This window comes from Orbicella franksi, chromosome 3 (assembly GCF_964199315.1).
Source record: "Orbicella franksi chromosome 3, jaOrbFran1.1, whole genome shotgun sequence".
NCBI lineage: Eukaryota > Metazoa > Cnidaria > Anthozoa > Scleractinia > Merulinidae > Orbicella > Orbicella franksi.
Window position 1 is genome coordinate 7373462 of NC_138147.1, and position 24456 is coordinate 7397917.

General features: G+C 39.9%; 3 protein-coding genes across 5 annotated transcripts in view; all 3 read left to right on the top strand.

The window, feature by feature from the left end:
- Nucleotides 1-1352: 1352 nt before the first annotated feature.
- LOC145480545 (collagen alpha-5(VI) chain-like) lies at nucleotides 1353-9218 on the top strand. The gene is made up of 9 exons (XM_081458781.1): nucleotides 1353-1366; nucleotides 1519-1574; nucleotides 1857-2272; nucleotides 2906-3065; nucleotides 3934-4361; nucleotides 5658-5808; nucleotides 6760-6936; nucleotides 8662-8699; nucleotides 9132-9218. Exons 1-9 carry the CDS (start codon nucleotides 1353-1355, stop codon nucleotides 9216-9218), a joined length of 1527 nt encoding a protein of 508 aa, XP_081314907.1.
- The window catches only part of LOC145481019 (peroxiredoxin-4-like), a 254197-nt gene continuing 235685 nt past the window's right edge, over nucleotides 5945-24456 (top strand). Inside the window, exon 1 of the mRNA XM_081459393.1 lies at nucleotides 5945-5950. The gene's annotated coding sequence lies outside the window, so the exon portion shown is untranslated. The remainder of the gene's footprint in view (nucleotides 5951-24456) is intronic.
- LOC145481010 (collagen alpha-6(VI) chain-like) lies at nucleotides 11178-24435 on the top strand. Of its 3 annotated transcripts, XM_081459376.1 has the most exons (9): nucleotides 11178-11552; nucleotides 13912-13982; nucleotides 16015-16430; nucleotides 16897-17056; nucleotides 17804-18231; nucleotides 18905-19055; nucleotides 21353-21529; nucleotides 22733-22804; nucleotides 23623-24435. In XM_081459376.1, the coding sequence occupies exons 2-8, from the start codon at nucleotides 13922-13924 to the stop codon at nucleotides 22768-22770; spliced, it is 1431 nt and encodes a 476-aa protein (XP_081315502.1). In that variant the 5' UTR covers nucleotides 11178-11552; nucleotides 13912-13921; the 3' UTR covers nucleotides 22771-22804; nucleotides 23623-24435. The 3 variants fall into 3 exon arrangements, with proteins under 3 accessions (XP_081315502.1, XP_081315500.1, XP_081315501.1); XM_081459374.1 differs by lacking the exons at nucleotides 22733-22804; nucleotides 23623-24435 and having other exon boundaries at nucleotides 21353-21776; XM_081459375.1 differs by lacking the exons at nucleotides 11178-11552; nucleotides 22733-22804; nucleotides 23623-24435 and having other exon boundaries at nucleotides 13662-13982; nucleotides 21353-21776.

Here is a 24456-nt window from a genome sequence, read left to right on the forward strand (position 1 = left end):
AGCCCACATCTCAGGAATCCCTCATTTATCCTCACAGTTCGCATTTCATTAAATCGTTTCTAGAGTCCACATGTATATACCTACATTTACCTTCACAGTTCGCATTTCATTAAATCGTTTCTAGAGTCATTGCTCATTATATTCGGTGGCTCCCAACTCATGTAGAACCAAGTGGTCTTAAGATATCTTGGAACAAGTAAATTGACTATCGTTATTCAAATTATCAGTTCACTTGCCCTGCGTTCAGCCGTTCGAACGGATACTGTAAGGAACGTTTTCGCGTGAGAGGTCACATATTTGTCAATGCATTTTTCTGGTTGAATCGGCAGACTTCTTCTTTTAACGCTGCTTTGGGGTCAAGAAAGTGAAATTGGCGATGTACTTACTTCTTTTTACGTGGCGCATGATTGCTGAAGAAAATTCTCCGTGATGCGTGATTTAATAGAAAAAATCAGTGTGATGCGTGATTGGTACCCCACCTTTACCACCCTCATTATACTAACAGTTTTTACTCCCACCGATCTGTTTACATCGTTACCGGCAAATTTAAAGTTGATGGCAATTCTGCGATGGAATAGCCTTCCATCCGGGGGGACTAACACGAGCTCTGCATGACAGTCTGGAACTTGTGGTCAAGTCGTTCATTGTGACCATTTACCGGATAAGGCTAAGTGCGACTGACGACCTCTCAGGTAGTTCATCCCATGTTTCCACGAGAGTCACTACAGTCGAACATCTCCACAACCGGGCCACCATAGGAACAGAAAGAAGTGGCCTTTATGTGGAGGTAGTGGTGTAATATGAAACCTGCTTTCCCTTTATTCCGGGGTGCAACATTTTTTTTTTTAATGTTCATTTTAGAACGTAACACGAATACATAACACGATCAAACTGTATCAAACAGAAACAGAGACCAGCGCGCGTGGTATGGATCGCGTTTGGTGACCTATTACAATAAAAATCGGGCTTTTGTAAGTTAACATCGTTCGTCAGTCGTTTACTAACTGGCCGTTGTGGAGAGATCATTTTGGCAGTTGGCACGCGTTCTCCTGGTAGTTGCCGTTACGTTGCGGGGAGAAGGCCGTCGTAGAGAGGGTAAAATAAAAGTGAATGCATGGACCGCTCGCCGGGACAAAATGGTGGTCGTTAGTGGAGGTTCGCTATACATTCCACAGTCACACTGATAAAACGTTACAAAGACTCAAAATTAAAGAAAATGTTACACCGCGCTTGTCCGTTATCTTCCACACCAGAAGCTTTCAATTTAGAATGCGACAAATTGCGCTCTATTTTCAGTCGCTTAGACTATCGCAGTGTTTCCATAGATTCCATCATTAGTAGTTTTCTTCGTAATGTATCAGAACAGGTAGTAGAAGAGAAAAGCGGAAAGCAGTTGTAAGATCGGAATAAGTCTTCCTTTTAAGGATCAAGTATCTGCCAATGCAGTTCGCAGGCAATTTCGCGGCCTTGTTCATAAGGTTGGTCCCACATTACAACCTGTGTTAATTTTGTGAGCAGGAAATTGGAACAAGACCTTAAGCCTAGAGAAGTTAAGCCGTCTATTGTTCTTATTAGTATTTTAAGATTTGTAATTTAATTCTTAACTTTTTAACTTGATAATGATGTTGTGAAAACGTCGAAACTTCGTCTAGCTTTTGAGCTTTTTAGCTTTTCACAATGTTTTTGAGAAATGTTTTATCGCACTTTTTTTTTACAGCTAAATGTTTTTCAAAACCTATCCTTCTTCGATGTACATTGTCTAGACAAGCGAGCAAAAAACAACAAACCCACTTACTAATAATTTTACAGAAACTGTTTAGTGACACGCTGTCCTTGTTTCCGTTTCTTTCTTTCAGAAATTTCCAAATGCAAACTTGATCTTGGTCTGTTGATTGACACGACAAGGAGCATCAAGTACACAAACCTTCCAAAATTGAGGAAAGCGCTGGCGAGTCTGGTGAGCCAATTTGATATCTCACCTGAGGGAACTCACGTATCACTTGAAACGTTCGACAGGACAAGCACGCTTCACAACACGTTCAATGATAGCCGTTACTACAGCAACAAAGCTGTAGATGATTTGATAAACAACCGTTTAGAACAACTGAACATGCCTACCCGCCTTGACAAAGCACTTGGGACTGCCAAGAATGTCATGTTCACGGAGGGAAGTGGACAAAGGGCTGGAGTCCGAAGTGCCATGGTTTTGTTCACCGACGGAAAATCACACCCTGACACAGAGGACTTTTTCCTTGACATTGTAGCACTAAAGGCGAGTTCACTACTTAGCAGTTATATTAATTTAATCATAAATCAATGCAGTCCGAATTGAGCTCAACTATGTTATGTTCACTGTTCGGAATCAGTTTTACAAGTTTGGTTTTCTCGCGGCCGTTTGAGTTAGATATATATATTTTTTGTAATGAAGATAGCTTGTACATCCAGGCGGGACCTCCTGTGCACATTCAGCGCTAAAGACAAGGCCGTGAGGCGAGACAACTGTTACGATTAGAGCTAATTATACCCCTATTTCAGCTGTAGCATCCTGAAAAATTATGTGTTCTTTAAGAGAACGATTAAAAACCAAAAAAGTGTCCATATAATGACAACAATAAAACCAAGCATTAATTAATCTTCATGATCAAAGATTAGTGCGAGCGAGCGAGATTTCCTTTCTCGGATGAAAACGTCTCCTCCATCCAGTCCCCATCCTCAGCCTTTCCTCTCGGCTTTTCCCTTTCCCATTCCCTGGCGTCCTTAACCTTGGATGGGGGACTGGGCAATATTATCAGGTGTAACGTTCTGGATACTGTTCCGGACGTATGTTTGCATGGTCTGTGAAGGAAGTGATTGTGAAAAAGAGATTTCTAGCAGCCGTAAGATTTTGATTTTAACTTAATTTCAGGCGAAAGCTGTCCACATTATCGTCGTTGCCATCGGTCCAGAGGCGCGGAGGCCAAAGAATCGCGAAGTACTAGACTTTATTGGAGGGAAAAACTTGATTTTTGTGGAGGACTATGCTAGTATTGGTGAGGTTATTCAAGACATCACAACGCTAACCTGTCGTAAGTATAATCTTACTAATAATGTCAAGTTTTGCGGAAGACATGATTGATCATCACAGTCATTTACACAGATTAAGCGGTTGTGAAATTAAAGCCTGAAAAAAATTCAGGCTTGAACGGTATTCGCACCCATGACCTCTGTGATACCGGTGCAGTGCTCTAACAACTGAGCTATCAAGCCATCTGGGGGCTGGTCACGATGGTGAAGATTTTTTCAGGCTTTAATTTTACTACTGCTTAAGCTTTGTATATAACTGCGATGATCAATCATGTCTTCATATCTTTCTCCGCAGTTCAAATATATGATCTTTCATATAATCACTTGTATTTTCACCATCTACGAGTGTATTACGAACTCGCAACTCATTTTGATATGAGAGATTTAGCGCGAGGCCTCGTTTGAAACAGCGGCATAATACATACATACATGATACATACACACTTTACTCGTCCCAAAAGGGCTTTTCGGAATAAGATAGAACTATTAAAAATTAAATTAATTAAAAACTCTATGTACAACTCAATTAATTAATTAATTATTAAGTAACTAATTAACACATTTACCAATTATTTATATGCAAATCGAACTAATAGGATAGAAATAACAAAAGAAAAAACAATTAAGTCTCTAAAAAGTTTGAAATTAAACTCCTCTTCTGCAGGCAACGTTTGAAGTCCGTTAGCGTCGATTTTAACTTAAGAGTATAGTCCAGTGAATTCCAGAGTTTAACTGTTCTATAATGTATCTCGGAAATGGCCGATCAGAAGGCTCCCTGTGGCCACAGCCATCTAGTAGTTTGACACAAGTTCAGTGTTGGTTGGATTCGATTTGAACTGAGTTGCGTACTTTGACTATTTATTCTTGTAGCCCCAGATCCTTGTGAAAAATCTAAGGGAATGGACGTGGCATTTTTGGTGGACAAGACCAAGAGTCTGGGTGTGTCAAACTTCTTGTTACTTAAGGGTTTTCTTCTTCAACTCATTGACGCAATGCACATCGGCCCAGATGCGACACACACGGCCATAATAACGTTTAACCAGAAGGCAAAAGTTCTAAGCACTTTTGCAGACAAGCAGTTCTACAGCAACGACGCTGTCCATCAGTTAATTGATAATCTGCCCATCACTTTTGGCCAACGTACCTTCATTGACAAAGCATTGATCACTGCCTACAAGAAGCTCTTTAGCGAGGAGGGAGGAGATCGGCCGGAGTACCCAAATGTTCTAATTCTTCTAACGGATGGTAGGACCCATCCTGATTCAAAACCATTATCTGAAATAACTCCTTTGTTAAAGGTAAGTGTGTAAATACTATACAGCCTTGATTACATTCGGGCAAATGCGCGTGGAATGGATTCTAAATATTTTGTGATGTTTAAAGGTTTAAAAGCAACAACTTAATTTCGTTCAGAAATGTTGATCCTGGGCGGCCAATGTAGCCCACAATGTCCAAATATTAATCCATAAAGTGCGGTGACATTAGCTGGGAAGGGAGTAAGTCTGATGACTTTTCGTGTCATCGTGTCAACTTATTTTGCTATCATTGAGATTTCAATTTGTTTGATGTATTATGTGTATATTGGTACTACGTGTCATGACACTTTGTTATGCTTCAACCTTTATTGTGTAACTCTGCTGACCCATATAAACTCTTGGTCTTCGGCCATCGTAGCTTGATTAAAAATATAAAACAAACAGCGGTGATAAACATTTTAAAAACATGCATTTTACGAACTTGACGTTTCGTATGCTAGTCAACGTACATTTTCAAAAGTATAACCGTTAACATTATTGGAAAGTTATTTATACTGTATCAATAGGGGTCTTAGCCTGCAAACGCAGACGTATTTCCGGCTGTCTCCGCCGAAAATAACGTCTGCGAACCCGAGCCAGGAAACGATTTCCGTGACGTAATGACTTTTGTTTCTCCTTGGCCAATCAGATTCCATGATAGAATGAAACTCCAGTGCTCCTCGCAGCGAATACCTCGCGCAGTAGTTCTGGGGCTACTTGAGCTAAATTGTGATTGGCTTAAAATTCCTACGTCACAGATATCGTTTCCTAGCTCGGGTTCGCAGACGTTATTTTCGGCGGAAACAAGCGACAGCCGGAAATACGTCTGCATTCGCACGCTATGGGGTCTGGAGCCTAGACAGAAAACGTCCACATCTGCAGTAGAAATTTAAGACGTTTCAAACGGAAACTGTCTGTAAAGTGACACAATGGAAAAGCTCTCTTAATAAAGTAAAAGCTTTTCACTGCTGACATTGGCATTAAAATGCTTAAAATAAAATACATAAAATAAAATGCATGTTTTTAAAATGTTTATCACCACCGTTGGTTTTATATTTTTAATCTGCTGACCCGTATGTAATAATATATATGGGTCAGAATTATATTTATTATATTTATGTAATAGTGTAATAATGCCTTAATATGTATCTCATTTTATATATCTTTATAATTCTTATTTATTAGTTTTTAATTCTTAGTCGGCAGCACCCCGTTGATTATTATTATTATTGTTATTATCTCAAACACGAAAGGATTTGAGTTATCTTTTTTCTTTCCTTGACTTTTTCCCGTCCAAAGGCCAAAAATGTTCACCTTGTGGCGGTTGGGATTGGCCGGTATGAGAACTTTCAAGACCAACTAGAAGAAATTGCAGGAAAAAATGCTTACAGCTTCAGCAACTATGATGAGCTGTCAGATTTGTTTGATGACATTCTGGCTGAAACTTGCAGTAAGTGAACTGAAGCTACACCCTTGGACGTGCAAGGAGTTTATTTCGCAACTTTTAAACCTATGATGCTAAGCGCATTGGTATAGTTGTTCATTAATTCATTAGTCCCCTGTGGAAAGTTGGATTTCTTGTTTTATTATTTTTTTTCTTCAGCTTCTCAGCGGTCCACAATCCTAAATCTTTGAATCTGATTGGCTTTGATTGAAATTCGACACAAAGTTACTTTCAAAGCAACACCATTGAGAATGAAATAAACGCGATATTTGCCGTCCTTGGTCGGTCCGGAAAAAGCTGTGCCAGAGGTTTTGAGTACGAGAATTTTTCACCGAATACGGACCCCTGGCCGGCAAATAACATTGACAACTACTTCTGTAACCGCAGATGAAGCGTAATTTTGTCTTATTTTAACAGAATTCTTCATCTTAATAACTATTTTTCCAGTTGTAAGTTGTCTCGAGCAGCTTTGCAGAATTAGTACTCTTTTGTATTCTGTCTGTTTAGACTAACTTATCATCAATTTATGTTATTTTCCGACTTCCTTGAGAAAATAATGAAATCCAAATGATGGATCCAAAATGGCAGATTTAATGACATCATTTGCCATCATATAATGTCATAACCATAAGCTAAGAACTGTCTACTAAATTCAAAATAATTGTGGTCTGTCTAATTAGAGAAAAATTCAACCCAAGAAGGGTCCAACCGCCCCAACCACCATCCCCACCCCCACCCCGTTGAACTATGATCGGGGTAAAAATTTGTTTTCATCTTTTCCGAGTTGATTTGAAACTCAGTATTCGCTTTCAGGCGAAAGGCAAGTTAACTATTCAACATGTAATAGTACTAAGAGCCTATCTCATAAAAGAACGAGGTCATTTTCTTTATTATCCTTGGACAGTGAGCTTCTGTAATCATTTACACGCTTATCTCAAGAATACTCCTGATTTTCAGGTGTGGATGGCAACTTTTCTCGCTGGGGTTTCTGGTCTGACTGCAGTCTGACCTGTGGTGATGGAGTTCAATTGAGAAACAGAACCTGTACTAATCCCCCTCCCCAGGGGTATGGAAAAGACTGTGATGGCCCCCTGCAGGAGACCAGGCCTTGTAATGACAGGCCCTGTCCAGAAGGTGAGCATTCAAGTTAAGCCCCATTTACGCCACGCCGGAGGAATTTGAAAACGCGACAATTCGTGTTTGAGGAAAATCCGTCAGGGAAATCACATTATTCTCGTGATCTCATCGTTTTCGAAAAGCTCCGTTTTCAAAATGTTCTCTGTTCTCGCTAAAACGCAAAGGCGGCGTTTTCCAATTCCTCCGGTTTGAAGAGCGTTTTCGAAAAGCTCTGTTTTCGTGACGGATTAGAACGAACGATAGGCCTAACCGTAGAAATAAAGCTGCGTTTTCAAATTCCTCGGACTTAGTATAGACGGGGCCTTACATAATTAAAATGCATATCGGGTGATGCACATGGAACTTATATCAGGCGAGGATAAGATCTCTAAGATCTAGAAAAGGCCTGGTTACCTCCAACCCAGCAGAACAAAGCGAAGCAATTCTTTGATTTCTCATTTTGTGGTATACTTCAAGCGTCTTTGTAACATCAACAAAGCTGCGCCATAAAACTCGGTTTACGCATGACCGTGAATCATAACCCATGCAACAATGATGTACACATTTATAAGATGAGCAAAGTTAACTTCGCGTCACCGCGAAAATTTATTTTTCACGCGGTGGGCATCGTCGCACGTTATTTCCATAAGCAATGTTAAAACAATTGATTGCTGATTTTAGCTGTACAGGTCACCTACTTTTGATGCACTTGTGGAGTTTGGAGAGCACTCAAGAAGCTACATCTGCTCCTGGCTCTTAACTCTTACGCTTCTGTCGTGTTTTCCAAATTAAATGCATCACGTATAACTGGATGATGCACACTAAAGGAGTTATGTCACAGTTTGCGCATCTTAAAGAGTTTAGCCTAAATTTTTCAAGTTCGTCCTTTGTAATCCGTGTTAATCTTCTCCATCCTTAACCATCCATGTTCCTTTATGGTTTGTAATTAACTCGTTAGTGTTTTTCTATCTTAGTAAACTACTATTTTCAGGTTTTCTTCAATTTAAGAGTAAATTTGTACGCGGCCAGAATAACTCAAAACGCCGTGACAGAGTTCCTTTAAATGAACGCTTTTAATTTTGTTACCTCACGGCAAGCGGAGATATTTAAATAATTTGTCCCCGGAATCCTTCGAAATAATCTTTCATTTTAAACACTAATATTTTAATTATTGTTTCCAACTTATCATTATTATTGTGGAAATGTTCTATAGCTGATCAAGAATTTATCAAAACCTTCAAGCTCCCTTATCTAAGGAGGAACAGAAAGAATTGATGCGAACAAGGTAATATCAGTGTGCAATATAACAAATAAAACCTCCACCACTTTATGGTTTCCGCACGACATGACATTAATAGCAATGCCGCTGAACATTAATACTGCTCGCAATACCGTGACAATGGTGCGACATACTTGTTACTGTTACTTATAGTTAAACTTATAGTTATTAACTTAATTTTTATTACAATACAAACATTACTTACAATTCGTTTTACAACACTACATTACTCACAATAACGGATGTAGTAATGTAGTATTTAGTATTGTATTTGATGTAGTATGAAATTAATGTAGTATTAATCGGCGCCGAACCTTTCATTGGTTGACATAATGTCCTAGTTCCGCTTATTAGGTTGCGCTTGTCAAAATTTCACAATCATGATACATTTATGTATCAGTCTCCACTATGTGAGCTACAGATCATTCTGTCCATTAAGTCACTTGTGGATAATGTTTACGCAGAAAATACGGTTCAGTCTTCAGGGTCCGAGGTCTTGACGGTAGGGACCGAGTGCAGCGAGGTCGGTATAGAAAACACCGAGACACTCTCCGGCCGGAAACGGTCCCAAGCAAGCTTGGGAGAGATTTGTTTCACGACTAAAACTACCCGAAAATCTTCAAAAGTGATCTCGCGAGATCATTCGGGACAGTGCCTGGTCCAATACTTAGAGAATATTGGACCGGCAGTGGGGCAGTTAGATATTGGCCTTCTGAACTTACTTGGTCGCGTAATAAGGAACATTTATTGAATAAGGTTTTGTGGTACCTAGAATAATCAAGGTATTGGTTAACGTTACAGTCACGTCGTCCTTGCTTACTGACCTCATCCATGAACTTTGCCTGTACTAAATTTTAAGTGCCCTGACTCGTAAACAACGCATCTTATAAGAGATAGTAAATATGCTAATGCACATTCGTTTTAATCATATTAGGTCATGCTCATGGTGTGCTGTCACATTGGATTAGCAGTTTGGATTCGAATCAAGGTGTACAAGGAAGATGGTACTCGGATGGTTTGAAAGTTTGCAAATGTGTAAAATTATCCTGAACGCTTCTAAAGTGTGACAGATTTTCAATAATAAAAAACGACTGCACTTAGATTCCATCGTCTGTATCTTATTGTCGGGTAGTAAGAGAGGATAAATCAAACAACACGATGGTAGCTAAGTCAAAAACCGGAGACGTTCAATCTTCTTTATACTGAAAGTCGGTTTTAAAATTTCGCTTTTGTTATGATATAATAGAGCTACACCAAGCTTACCTCCTTTTTGAATCGTTCTCGGAATTTCTATACCCACAACGAAATTAAAATTGGAAACAAAATCGCAGGTTTTGCCACTTCTAAAGACCATGATCCAAATCGGTAATACATGAATGGAATGACAACGGGCGCTTTGCAAAGCTGTGAATCAAAAAAATTTAATCAAATATCCAAGCAAAGTCAGGATTATTGCTCGGTGAATATCATGGGTGACGTCGTACAAATTACATCTTAATTTTGGCCCGATATGTCAGCGGTAATAATGTATGGTTTCACATGTGAAATTATACAATTGCCATGGCAACGTTCAACGTTTGGCGCGAAATTTCTCATTACAATAAACCAGCCAAAAACCCACGATTTTGATGGTAATTTGTCACCCATGATATTGAAAGGTAATCAGATGGTACACGCTTAAAATTAAGAAATGATTTGACTTGCATATCGTCAAAATTCTAATAATCTCTCGAGCCTTAAGAATATTGACAAAACGCACGTGAAATTATTTCCTAATTTCACTCGTTACCATTAGATTACCCATACAAAACGCATACACGCGGACTGCTACTGTCTTCGTGACCGTGCTACTGTCTTCGTGACCGTGACCAGAGGGGACTTGAGAGTTGACCGCAATCCTCCATAGGAAAAGTGATGGCGACTGGTACGTTTACCCATAGTTCTTAGCGCACGAAAACCTAAACAACGTTTATAAAAACGTACAGAAACGTTATAAAATCTTCAAACCTAGGCTACTTAATATCCTTTGTACAGGGACAAATATTATAACTATAAGGCTTTCTTCGTGCCTTTTGGGCTGTGTTAGGTTCGCGAGGCATTGTGGTAAAATGTACAGCCGCCATCATTTTTCCTACGGTGGATTCACATGCGTTCACTTCCGCGCGCCCCCTCGTCCTCCTTGGAGTTCGGGTGTCCTCTATTTCGACGTACTCATCAACTTTATGCCCAACATTGCCAAGTTCCCCCCGATTTACGGGTATCACACTGAGAAAAACGACACCTGCTGCCATAACTACACATCTAACGCACGCAAACGAGCAAGGAAAAAAATTGGTCGGGTAGGGCGGGGAAAGGAGATAAACTAGAAAGGTTTAGGCTTGACATATAAAACTTTGGCTTTCTCAAGTGCGCTATCCACGTCGGCGTTGCCGATTAAATTTTCTTTTAAGGCTAAAGAGCATTTCGTGTTAACGTGATGCAATTAAGAAAAGTATTCTGCAGCCATGACAACCAATATCGTTTTTACAAGCACGTGCAATAAGGACCATAAGAAGTACATGATTCATATTGTATTTCAGATCTGATAATATCTAAACAGAAATGTTAAAAATTATAATTATACGTTCTCTTATAAATGTTGAGGGTGTAAAGTTAAGACTTTTTCCGCGTCGAAGTTATTCCTGTGATTGGAGAGTATTTCTTTTTGTTCATACATTAATAATTTTGATGTCTTAATACAAATAACAAAATTGTGACACCTCTTATTAACTGGGCAATATATTTACATTGAACTCAAAAGTTGATAACCGTATATTAAAATGTAGATAATTGTTATTTTTCATGATTAGCGCTTTTTCCACTAAGCATTTTTCATTAAACTTTTAATTTTCAAGAGAAATCTTTTTTGAGAACTTTTAGCTTCCTAGACCTGGTTTGCTTACCCAGTTATAAACGTTGACACGAGTGAGGTGTTCTGAGCCACGTGGAGATAAAATGTCTGGGTGAGTGGTTGGAGGGACAAGAGATGGGCTGAAATTCTATTCAATACAAATGTTAAATGTTAAAATGTTAACAACTAGTTTTAACCAAAGAGGTTATAGTTGGTGTTTCTCCTCTTATGAAGTAAAACATCGGCCCCTGCCAAAATTCACGAACAAGGGGGTGAGCTGACCTCGTTCTGGGGGGTAAATTGTACAGTGTGGCACTAATAACTTGCCACCAATCACATTCAGTATTTATTGTTTGCTAAATGTAATTAAAATGTAATGTTCTTGTGGCTTGAAAGCCGACGAGTATATATGGTATTACAAGTTTGCCGCGGCAAGAAGTATTTTCATTTGGCGGCCCATTAAAGGTAAGTACTTGCTTAAGTATCATATTTCTTAGGTTGTGCTTAAAAATTGTTAGGTTAAGAAAAACTTTCAGCTATCATTATTATTAATAAAACAGCCGAATACTATGATTAACGCTTTCTTCACCTCGGTTCGAACTGCTTTTGTTTGCTAGAGGAGGATTTGGTTAGTTGCAAATCATGAGGAAAACACAAGACCCACCTCGAGAATTTTAAGACACAAGACATCGTTATGAAAACCCCCTTCAACGCTTTACAGTAATCAGTGCTGGAAGTATTCGAGACAAATATGGTTCAAATTTGATGTTTAACGCATAGCGGAGAAGGAAGGGTGTATAATTTTTCACACCGAAATGCCAGAATACTAAAAGAGAAAATTAAGCAAATAATTTATCATTAAGACATCAGATTAAAGCGATATTTTTATAAGCTAACCTATTCCTTTCCGTTCGGATTCTTAAGGACGTTCGCGCTAATTGTTTTTGTGCATCCTTTCTTTTCAGCGCACGCCAATTCACACGCCACGCAATGCATCGAGCGCGTGCTAAGTAATAAAATTAACAATGATAGGGCAGATAGCCATAGCTACAGCTTTGCCTGGATTCAAAGATCTTGGACGTTCAGTGACTCCTATTTTTCTTTTGATGGATCATTTTCTCTACCGATTTTCTACGTTTAGAGAAAAAATGAAGAAAAATGCAAAATGCATCATCGTATTCCGTTCTTTTTAGCTCTTCGTTTAACCGTGCGGCGATTTCAAATGCCTCTTGAAGAGTTAAGTTTTGTGAAAATTTTGCCAACATTTGGAATTTTTAACTCAACGGATTCACTTATACAAAATATTACTAGGATAGTTTTTTCTACGTTGATTAATCTTTGAAATTTCAAGCAAAAAACCCTGGAGGCCATGCTGATTTACGCGCGCCAAATTTTCAAAATCAGACTAATTTTCCACACGCTTAATCTCTAAAACGAAGTCCGTGAGCCCCATTTTTTTTTTCTTTTTTCATTTCTGAAACAAGTAATTCATTATATGTCCGCAGTAGAAGTTTGAAGAAAATCTGTGCGAAAGTCCTTACGCTGAATTTTAACGTCGTTGCATGGAATGGAGGACAACCTATTGACCAGAATTGCTGAGCTACCCGAAAATGATAGCTGACATTTCAATGCACCCTTAAGGACAATTTTGTCTCTCCGAAAACAAATTGACATTATGCCCAGAGACGCTGTATTAAAAGATATTTTATTTCCTCAATTAAAAATATCCAACAGCAGAAATATATATTTCCTCTTCAGTCATCACGCATTCTTCTAAAACAAGTAAAACGCCATGGAAAATTAACAGAAGATAACTATTGGGGTGCTACCGCAGGACGTTTATAGCCTTCGAGAGACTTACAAAAAAAACTATAAAAATTGTAACTCAATCTTAAAAGATGCTTTCTCGGTCTTATAGTATAAGAAGCATTAAACTTCAGGTTTAATAAAATTTCGAGAAACAGTTCAAATCTCTATCTAAGACCCGGGAAAGGACTTGTTACTTCGCATAAAAAAAAGCATTTGATAAAGATAACTCTAAAGATGCCGACAAAACAATGCGAATCTCGATCCAAACACCTTGAACTCTCCAAAACAATGTACCCACTAGTCACCTCTCGTCAAAATGTGTCTTAGTAAATGTAACTGAAAGTGGCATCAAACGGAGGTCTTTGTGGAGACCAGAAGCCAAGCTTCTCTCATGTATGAGGAGTTTCTCCTTGCGACTTTGCTGATACCTTTTTGTCATCGCACGACCAAAACAAAACTAGCAGCTACACAGTTAACGGGTCTAATGAGCCAGTGTAGAACCTGCAGCTACGTGCGCCATTCCTGGTTCCTCTTCCACCACCACCACCATCATCATCATTATTGTTTCACGCTTTGTCGTACTTGAATCACGTGGTTCCATTGAAGACTCCCAAAACTGCCTGTTCCATGGGCTAGTTAAATACTAAACAAAAAAGAGTAGATGGAACTCCTTCTGTTCCTCGGTCAAATGAATAGGAATAGCACAAAGCCAACGTTCCCCCACACCACCAAAAAAAAAAAGGTTAACAATGCCATTATAAATCGAAAAATATTCAAAGTTCAGACAAATCCATTATTTTTTCTATTGATAGAAATGATCATAATTATCATCTACACTTTCGCGCCTTTCACCTCAGCATTCTATTCTACTTAAAATTAAAGCCCTGCAACGTTTCATCAAAAATACGCTTGGACGACTCGAGTAAGTTCTTTCGCCAAGGCTTTCAATAATTAAGCGGAGCGCGAAACATCGTATCCGCTTTACTCTGGATGATATTTGCATATTTGTTTTCAGGTAAAGCGAGATGACGGCTCTGGGATTTGCAATTTTCTTTCTCGGAGTTTCCTTAATAACTGTTGGGGCTGGTAAGTGAGTCACAGATAATAATTTGCACAGCTTAGAGAAATCACCAATTTTAAAACTTTAACCGAATCACTTACTGACTTAAAATCCCATTGTCCCCTTGTCCACCAAACCCATCTACCTTACTCTTTTGTGGGCAAGAACTTTCGCCTGGTGACACTGTCTGACTGAAGGTCTCGCAGCGTGTTTCTGCATTTTTGTCCCAGTTGTTCTCTCCTTCCACGTGGGTTTAGCTTGATGCCTGTTAAGTGATCCGTTTGTGAGAGTGTGATCTTCCACTTTTTCATTGTAATGACTCTGCGATCTCTGTCTGGTTTGTTCTTCTTTACAAGCCTTTTTTTTGTGTGTGATCTTGTCAAGCCGTGTATCTTAAGAATTTATAGCGAAGAAGAGTATGGATGAGGACTTGAAACGTGAATATGGGGTGTTCCATGTTTCGGCTGAGGGAAAGAGTCCACTTGTATTGACCAACGAATTATTGCTGTTGGTGTATAACTGAGAGGATATCCCAGGTCAGCTGTATCATTCTATTTGTGATTTTAAAACGTGTAGTTCCACCTCTTTGTAAGCTCGTCTGTCCTTACTGCTGATGTTACGTGCTAAGAAGGTGAAATCTTGCTTCCTCCATGGTCTCTCTGTAGATTATGATGAGATTGCAAAACTGAATGTTCACTCTCATTACCTTCAGTTGGTTTCCTGCATGAATATCGATTCTGACCACCTGACCACTGTTGTCTCACCTAAAATTTCTCCATCTTCTGTTGGATATGTATGTTACTCTCTGAAAATAACATACTAAGTCTTCTGCCATGCAGTTATAACCAGTTATTCTTCCATTTGTGTTCTTCGGGTAACAGTTCGCTACTTCTCTTCGGTTCTTTCAATGCTCCAGAGTGCGCGTTTCGGAAAGTCAGGAAAAGCCGTGACCATTGAGTGAGCTTTTACGCTCTCAAATGGCCTCAAATGGCGGGAAACAGTGAGTTTTGTTTCCCCTCGACCTCTATGTTCCCCTCGACTTCGCCTCGGGGAACATTGAGAGTTTTGGGAAACAAAACTCACTGTTTCCCTTGGGGCCAGTCATTAAGTGCTTAATAACTCAAGTGCTTACCCCACTGAAGTCTCTCTAACAAGACAATCCAATGCTACATTCTCGAAGGACTGAAATATTATTTACGAGGAACTGACAGGTGCTTCATACACTGACTGAAATGATCCCATGGCAATGAGGTCAATGCCGGTCTTTCCTGAATCCGTCGTGTTCTCTCCTGGCGGCTGCTTGTTTAAATCTCCTTGGATCATTTCCCGCCAACTATGGTACAGTTATTTGTTGTCAATAGGCATTAACATGAGCGCACACTTGGTTCACACTCGCTAAGGTTACCTTTTTGGGAAGTTCTACTTGTACACATGCTTTCCATTCCGTTCGAATCTCTTCTGTGACCCAGTTCCTGTTCCGCAGCCCACGTTAGATCTCTGAAGTGGCACACAGGATGCATGTGCGCAGTAGTACATTATCTAACGTGGGTGCTTTGCAACTTTCATGCTTGTTATCACTTTTTAGACATTGTTAGTTATTATATGGCTAGCTCCGTGAGCGGGCAAGATGAATCAAATCCTGCGCTGTGATTGGCTACCCGAGTGGGGAAGATGGAGCTATCTTGCCCGCTCGGGACTACCCGCCGTGTCCCGCAAGAAAAATTTCCCCGAAAGCCATATAATAAATCCTTTATTGACCAAGCTTGTTCGGTCAAGATGGCTGAATATTGGCCTCGTTCTTTTTTGGGGGGGGGTTTATGGACCTCGACTACGCCTCGGTCCATAAACTCGCAAAAAAAGAACTTGACCACTGATCCGGCCATCTTGACCTCACACTTGGTCAATAACCCATATATATTTTCTTAAATTGCCAGAAGGGTTATTCGCACTATTAAGACCCCGGAACGAAGATCCCACTAAAATATTCAATAATTTTGATAAACTGTTTTGTGACACCTTTAACTCTTCCTTTTACCTCTTCAATCTTTTTTTTTCCAGAAATATCCAAATGCAAACTTGATCTTGGTCTGTTGGTTGACACGACGAAAAGTATCAAGTACGAAAACCTACCGATATTGAAGGATGCGCTGCGGCATCTGGTGAACCAGTTTGATGTCTCACCCAAACGAACTCACGTATCACTTCAAACGTTCGATAGGAGAAGCACGCTTCACAACAAGTTTAACGACGACAATTACCACAGCAACAAAGCCATCAATGATTTGATAACTAACAGTATTACCAAGCTGGACCAACCTACCCGCCTTGACATAGCACTTAAGACTGCCAAAGAGCTGATGTTCACGGAGCAAAGTGGACAAAGACCTGGGGTCCGGAGTGCCATGGTTCTGTACACCGATGGAAGATCGCATCCTTCTACGGAGGACTTTTTCCTGGAAATTGTATCACTAAAGGTAAGTTCACTACTTGGCGGTTTTCAATATTTAGTCAAACACAATGCATCTTGAAAAAATATGTTATTGAGCCTGATTATTTTAAGTTCGCTGTTTGTAATCAGTATTACATTTTTTCCCCTCAATTTTAGTGAACTAGGCGTTTATTGAAATGATGATAATTTGTACATCCAGCATTACGACTGTATCATTTAATTCATTAAGCACTACATGAAAATGACACGAATATTTCCTTTTTGGCGGTTTATTCACAATACGGGCTGGTTATGAAAACGTGTGAAAGGGCTACCATTTTTTCAATTAAAGGTATACGAAGGGGGTACCTTTTCTGTCAAGTTGGTGCACAAAAGGGTAAGGGGTAGGAACTCGGAGCGGAGCCTCCTTGTATAAAACTTTGGAGAGTACCCCTCCGGGGAGTAGACTACGTTAGTTTACAGCAGCCCTCTGATTTCATTTTAATTTTCAGACGAGAGGCGTCCGCATTATCGTGGTTGGTATTGGTCCAGACGCCCGCAAAAATAAGTACAGACAAGTCCTGGAATATATCGGAGGAACAAACTTGTTTTATGTAGACGATTATGCCAGCCTTAATGATGCAACCCAAGACATCAAGAAGTTGATTTGTCGTAAGTTTAAGTGGTACGATTTTAACTGGGGTTTTCTAACTTTACCAGTAATAATTTGGTCATAATAATAATGAGACTTTATTTAAGTGACTTACTCTTAGTTACATAGAAAGCTACTGATCTAGTCACAAAATCAATAAGAAATAAAATAAATTATAATGGATAATACTAAAAATGCATGATTACTGTTAAAACTGATAAATTACAACAATACATTTGCACAAATACTTTAGCAAAGAGAAATCTTAAGACATATCAATATGGGTCGAACTTCTAGGTGCGGCGGCTGGCCAGGTCTACCTTAAGTATACTTCTCTTGAACAATTTATAGTTACTTATTTGCCCGTATCTGTTTTCATAATTGAAGTAGTAACAACGTAATACCCGTAGACTGAATTTATCATATCCACTTATTTCTCCTCGAGCCGTGGGACACACAGGACATGTACAGGCCCGCGATCCCGTTGGATTCCTATTTGTCACGGGTCTGGGCTTAGGGGTGGCCGGAGTAGTTCTGCATCACCCACAGCAAGAATATCCTCTCTCCACTAAAAAGTGTACATTGCCCCCGGCAAAGGGAAAGGGTAACTTCATAAACTGCTGTTGCTCAGTAACTGCGAACTCATCCAGTAGTAGTGATAATAATCCTAACTGCATCATGCTACAGAGATCGGAGTTAATTAAGCGCCAGAGCTTCAGCTGCTGAGCTTCTAAAAGGCTTAACTTTGGGTATGTTTCTTCCTATAGCACCAGATCCTTGTGAAAACTCGAAGGGAATGGACGTGGCATTTATAGTGGACAAGACCAAGAGTCTGGGTGTAGCGAACTTCTTGCTACTTAAGGGTTTTCTTCTTGAGCTCGTTGCTGCGATGCACATCGGCCCAAATGCGACACACACGGCCATAATGACGTTTAGCAGGAAACCAAAAGTCTTGAGCAACTTTGCAGAAACAAAGTTCTACAGTAACGAGGCCGTTCATCAGTTTATTGCTGAAATACCTGTTTTTCTTGGCGATCGCACCTTCACTGACAAAGCTTTGATGGCCGCTGCAAATAAGCTCTTTATTGAGAGGGCAGGAGACAGGCAGAAGTACCCAAATGTTCTGATTCTGTTAACGGATGGAAGGACCAATCCCAAATCACAAAAGTTCTCTGAAATAACTCCGAAGTTAAAGGTAAGATTAAAAAACACAAACTACTGGCTTTTTTTTAAAATTAGTTTTAATCGTTATTGTCAACGATAGCAAGCTTATATGTACGTGTACATGTTTCATTTCGAAATACAACATCAAATAACCTTGAGATAGTGTTATGATTGTATTAAATAATGTGGCTAAAAAATCACCGACATTAAATTGCCCTAACTTCTAAGTAGAGTCAGAGATAAACTTCTCTTTTTATGCATTTTTGTCAATTTTAATTCAAGACTCTAACAATTTCAACAAATTTCTTTTAATCGTGTCCCTCTTATTTAGAGGCTCCTCTTTTTACTCTTTAAAGTGGGTGTGAACTCCTTCAACATAAGTATTTAAAAAAAAAATGAGGAAATGTCTGTTTTCACGATTACATTACACTATATAAGAAGACCAACTTTTACCACCCATCCTTAGTCTCGAAAGGACGGCGCAGTTTGTTCCCTCTTACTTCTAACTGAATCCATGTAATAATTCTGACATCACTGAGAATTCACTTTGTCTCTTACATAAACTTCCATAAACATAGTATTGAAAGGCAAGCCGTCTACCTCAACTTTATTGTTTTAACTGTAATACATTGCCAAACAGGCGACAAACACGAGAACTTTGAACAATCGCTCATTTCTTCATCTTATCTCTTTTCTGTCCAAAGGAAAAAAATATTCGCATTATAGCCGTTGGGATTGGCCAGTATGAGGATTTTCAAGGCCAGTTGGAAGAAATTGCAGGAAACAATGTTCACAATGCAAGCAACTTTGATGAGTTATCGAATTTGTTTAATGATATCCTGGCTGAAACTTGCAGTAAGTAGACCAAGTACTTTTATCAAATAGAACTTAACATTTGTTTTAGCGCAAGTCTTATCCAGTCGTTCTGCCAAGAGAGCATCACACTAATTAAGTTCCATGATCCTGGAATTAAGTGCATCTTGTAAGAGACGCGGTGGCCTCATGGTTAGTGCGCTCGACTCCGGAGCGAGCGGTCTGAGTTCGAGCCCTGGCCGGGGACGTTGTGTTGCGTTCTTGGGCCAGACACTTTACTCTCACAGTGCCTCTCTCCACCCAGGTGCATAAATGGGTAACGGCGAATTTAATGCTGGAGGGTAATCTTGTGATGGACTAGCATCCCATCCAGGGAGGCGGGGAGTAGAAATACTCCTAGTTGCTTCATGGTACTGAAACCGGGATAAGCTCTGACCTGATGAGCCACTTGGCTCGTATGCAGACTTTGCCTTACCTTACCTATCCTGGCTGAAACTTGCATTACTGAAGTAAACCAAGTGCTTTTATCCAATGGAACTTTACACTTGTTTTAGCGCAAACTTTATCCAGTCCTGGGCCAAGAGAGCATCGCACTACGCATAATTAATCCTCAGAGCGTCAGGTTTGAAGGAAACATGAGCTCCTGGTATAGGTGTACGGACACCTTTAAGCTTGGGGTAGGGCGGTGACCTTCTTGCCTGAAACTTAACAAAATAACACAATGCCCGAATGCGAGAGACAACCGCACTCACATTGGAGTCAAAACAAACACGAGCACGTTCACAATTCGCACGCCTGATGAAACTGTAATGATTTGTATTTAAAAAAAAAATAGATAGCTGTTGCCTGAATCATGAGGGTTTTGCCCGAAATCGATTTCACTGACTTTCGAAACTGCGAGGATGCAGCCTCCTCCCCCCCCCCCCCCGCCCCCCACCCCTGAATAAATAAATAAAATAAAATAAATATAACCTTTATTTACCCTCGGCATCGTTTATAATACAAAGGCTATTGGGGCCGAGCAAACAACTGAAACAAATAATTCAAAGTGAACATACCATTGTTAAGTATCCCAACTGGCCGGAGGCAAACCAGTTGGCTATTTACAAGCGTGGCCGAGGATTTGAACTCGGGGCTACCGTGAAACAAATTCAGGTAGTGGTCAGAACGGGACTCGAACCCGGGACCGCTGAATTACGAGTCCGATGCCACGCTGCCTCCAACTCGCACGCCTATGGCTTCTGGTGTAAACTACCCTCTAGTTTAATTTAATCCATTAAGGGGATCTCATACCTTAAAACAAATATATATTTTTTTTTGCAAAACAACTCTGTGGAGCAGTTTTGGTACCACGTTAACTTAAGGCTTTGCATTATGACCTCAAACTAGGTCACATGGCACAATAGTCAATGAATAACTAGCTCCTAAGGGTTAAAGAGTGGTGTTCATTATAAACACGATAACGTACTAATGAATGGTTCGAGAAGCATGTAATTAAGTTCATCCCGTCCATAAGAGAGTTGTCCAGGGAACAAATACCAGAAAACAGTATTTTGTGGGGTTTTTTCTCGTGAAATTTTGGAAAAGGTTACTAATATTAACTATATTAACTCACTAACAGGGAAACATTTTCATAAATTGCAAATTTTAGAGCTTTACGACCTAGATAATTGTGTCCTTTACCAATGTTGAAAATTGGACAACATTCGGTTGAACCCAATGGAGATATCGTGTCCGAGATATTGGTGCTGATCCGTCTATTTGGTCATTTTGAGAAATAAGGCTTTAAAGTTTTACTTTGGTCTTCGAGAGCCCAAATTAGCCCTGTGAACGTGGGGCGGTTAGAGGCAGGGGGAGGGGGGTATATCGAAAGGTTTTACATAAATGTTCCATTAAATACCCGAATACAAACCAGTTATAGAAATGTTATACTTGGTTAGAAATGTTACCAAGTATAAGGAGCCTATAAGATGGTAGAGGAAACAATGCTCAGGACCATGATGCAAAATTCTCATAAGTACACATCTCTAAAGCTTTCCTGTACAGTATCATTCAAATGTACTGAATTGAATCAATTTTGTGAGTACTTTTAGACTGTAAACAACGTTTGCTATGAATGTTGCTATGTTGAAATATAGCTACCAGTGTGCAGATTTCTTAATTTAAACGTAAATCAAGGAGTAATTAGAGCAAAATCGTTTCAAAATACGATCTGCAAATGGTCAAGGATGTTGAATCTTCATGTTCCGAAAAATGTTTTTTTTTTTTGGGGGGGGGACTGTATCTGAGGGTAGAAGACCCCCTTAAACCCCCAAATACCTATTTCACCGTGTTTTCAGGTGTGGATGGTGGTTTTTCTGGCTGGAGTTTCTGGTCTGACTGTAGCCTGACTTGCGGTGGTGGAGTCCAAACAAGAACCAGAACCTGTACTTATCCCCCTCCCCAGGGGTATGGAGAAGACTGTGATGGCCCCCTGCAGGACGACCAGGCTTGCAATAAGTCCCCCTGTCCAGGAGGTAAGTCTTCATCTTTACCGCGTATTACCCTTTCAATGCGGATGAAACCTGGTAATAGAAAACGCTCGTCAAACTCTCAGACCAAGCCATCATCACCTCCCTGAAAAATAAAACCCTAATGGAGGATGAAGTTCTCAAGATTTACGAAAACGGAAATCCTGTTGTACTTATAGTTTACCTTCTCAAACTCATTAATAAGTTTAAACAGAGGAAGTCGTGACCGTGACAGTGTTTGTATACCGGAACTTAAATTAACAGATTTTTACAATTTCATTTCTCCGTTTTATGCTTAGCTTTAGTTTCGACTGAGAAGATGTATCAGACACTCAAGACAAAAGTACTCCGCTACGCGTCGTATTTTCACTTCTCTTCTTGGTGTTTGGAAATGTGCTCAAACACGGTCTTTCGTATTAAAAATTTATAAAAAAACGTTCACCGACTGTATAAAGTTAAAACTTTCAGAGCTTTCGGCTGTCAGACTACAGCCTTCGATGGATAAAAATGGAAAAGATAACAACTACAAATATATACAAAAATAGGTGGAACTATAAAAAGAATATATTAAAATGGAAAAATAAACGTGATAATAAACTAACTGTTCTTTTTTAAAAGAATAGAGTATTGATTGGGGAGCGGCCTAGAATTGTTATCTACATGATCTATCGAAACGGTGTGCCATGATTCTAGCGTCTTGCGAATACGTGACGAACCCTTGTCAATCACTTGGGAATTTTTAAAGTCAATAGAGTGATTTGAAGACCAAGCGTGTTTAGCGATGTTGGAATCTCTTGCGTAAGACATCACATTTCTCATGTGTTCTTTTTTTCTCGTTTCAAAGCATCTGCCAGTCTCGCCTACATAACTCCATGGGCAGTCGGCACAAAATAGTTTATAAACCACATTTGGTTGAAGTTCAGTCGGAGGTCGAGATTTAGGAGAAGGAAACTCCTGTTGTAATGTCTTGACTGGCTTGCTGACAACTCGAATATCCTGTTTTTGAAGAAGTCTATTTAGAGGCTGAGAAATTCCATTAATGTAGGGGAGGATAATAGTTCCTCTATTTTTAAACGGTCTTTCGTGTTTGATACATTACTTCGTAACGACACTTGAACCCTAGGACTCTGAGTAAACGTCATTCCTTCTTTGTTTTAATGTGTTTAAGTATTGTATTGTAACTGATCATTGTCACCGAAATCTTTTTAGATGACGAGGGTCAGATCGAAGCCTTCAAGCATCCTTAACTGAAGAGGGACGTAGAGAAATAAAGCAAATAAGGTAACCATGCACTTACTGGTTGGACGGCAAGAAATAAAACCTGTACCTCAAACATCAAAAAAAAAAAAATGTTGAAATGTAGTTGTTTGTAGTGGTCAATGCGCTTAGCTACGCCTAGATAGTTCACAGGCATGTCACTTAAACTGAAAGCAACAAATATATCAACTAAAAGGCTTAAAAATCCTAACTGACGGGAGGCAGACCAGTTGGATATTTACAAACATGACCGAGTGGTTGAATTAGGGTCTACCGAGAGACAACTCCAGCTTAGTGGTCAGACCGGGACTTGAACCTCCGATCTCTAGGATTTCAAGTCGCGCGCCCTAACCCCCAGAACGGTGCATCCTTTAAACATACATTTACAATTTAACGCATACTTTTTTATGTTTGTTGTAACAGTTTCCCTTTGAGTCTCTTTGAGACAGATTCCCTCGTCCTCCTGCTAGGAGACGGTCGCGAGAAAACTTTTGATCCTTTTGTCATAAGCTTACAAAAACTAATTTTTTCTCGCATCACGCCTAAACCGTTTGCTACCTTCTTGTCCCTCCCTGAGGAAAAGAGAATCTTTGTCTCAACTTCCCCCTTGGTGGTTGTTTCTGTGTCCTATAATTTTTTACGGAGCACCGAAGAAAGATGACAACCAACGAGTTTTACGTATAAAATCAGAAAGAAATTTTGCGATTACAAAGATCGTGCACTCAGCGCTGTCAAACGAACCCATTCCAGACACGCTAGCTGCTTCAGACCTACAGATTTTATGAAAAGGTACGTACCTGAACTAAACATCATGGACGTTTTCGTTTTTCTTCTTTTGACAGGTGTTGCTTATGCAGTGATCAAAATGGGTTTGGAGATAGACAAACAATGAACACGGGACTCGTATACGGTAGTTTCAATGGATGTAAAATCAGTCTCAAATCGTCTGCGGTGTAATAAACACTTGGGCCATAAAACGCAGTGTTTTTGTTTTCTTTCTTGGAACTCATTTGTCTGCATATTATTTGCTAGGAGCGACAGAGAACGACTTTGAAAGCTGAAATGACAAGTCACTTGAACTGAGAGAAATCGTTCTTTGAACTGACATAAAAGCGAGAATCCAACCTGATTCCCAGGGTCTCTGTTCTTCCCGTCCCTGGAGCGAGAGAGGGGACGGATAGAAGAGAGACCCTGGGTACGAGGTTGGCCAGAATCCTGATAAGAGTCAGACACTGGAATGGTGACAACGTATGACGTACGCTGGGATTGGTGGATCCGAAGGAGGCGCGGCCTTCACCAAATCGCCTCAAAATTAAGCCCGAAATACCGAAAGTATTCCTCTTTTTCCTAAACAACCCCGCCTCTCCTTGATGGAACAAAAGGGGCCACCTTCTCTCCACCCACCCACCCCAACCCCGCTGTTTCTTGAGCAGGTAAGAGCCCCTCGTTCGTCCCCTCCGTCCCTCTTTAAACACCTCTGAAGTGATCATTGAAGAAACCATCTTTCAGTAGTCTTGCTGTGAAGGGCATTGTTTAGCTGTAATTCCAATCAGAATGTAGCAAATGCTGACCATAGCGTTGCCAGAGCAAAGCAAACGTTGTCTGTTTTAGAACAGTGAATTTTTACAAGCATCATGTCACTACCACAGCATGTATGGGTTGGTCAATTTGGACTG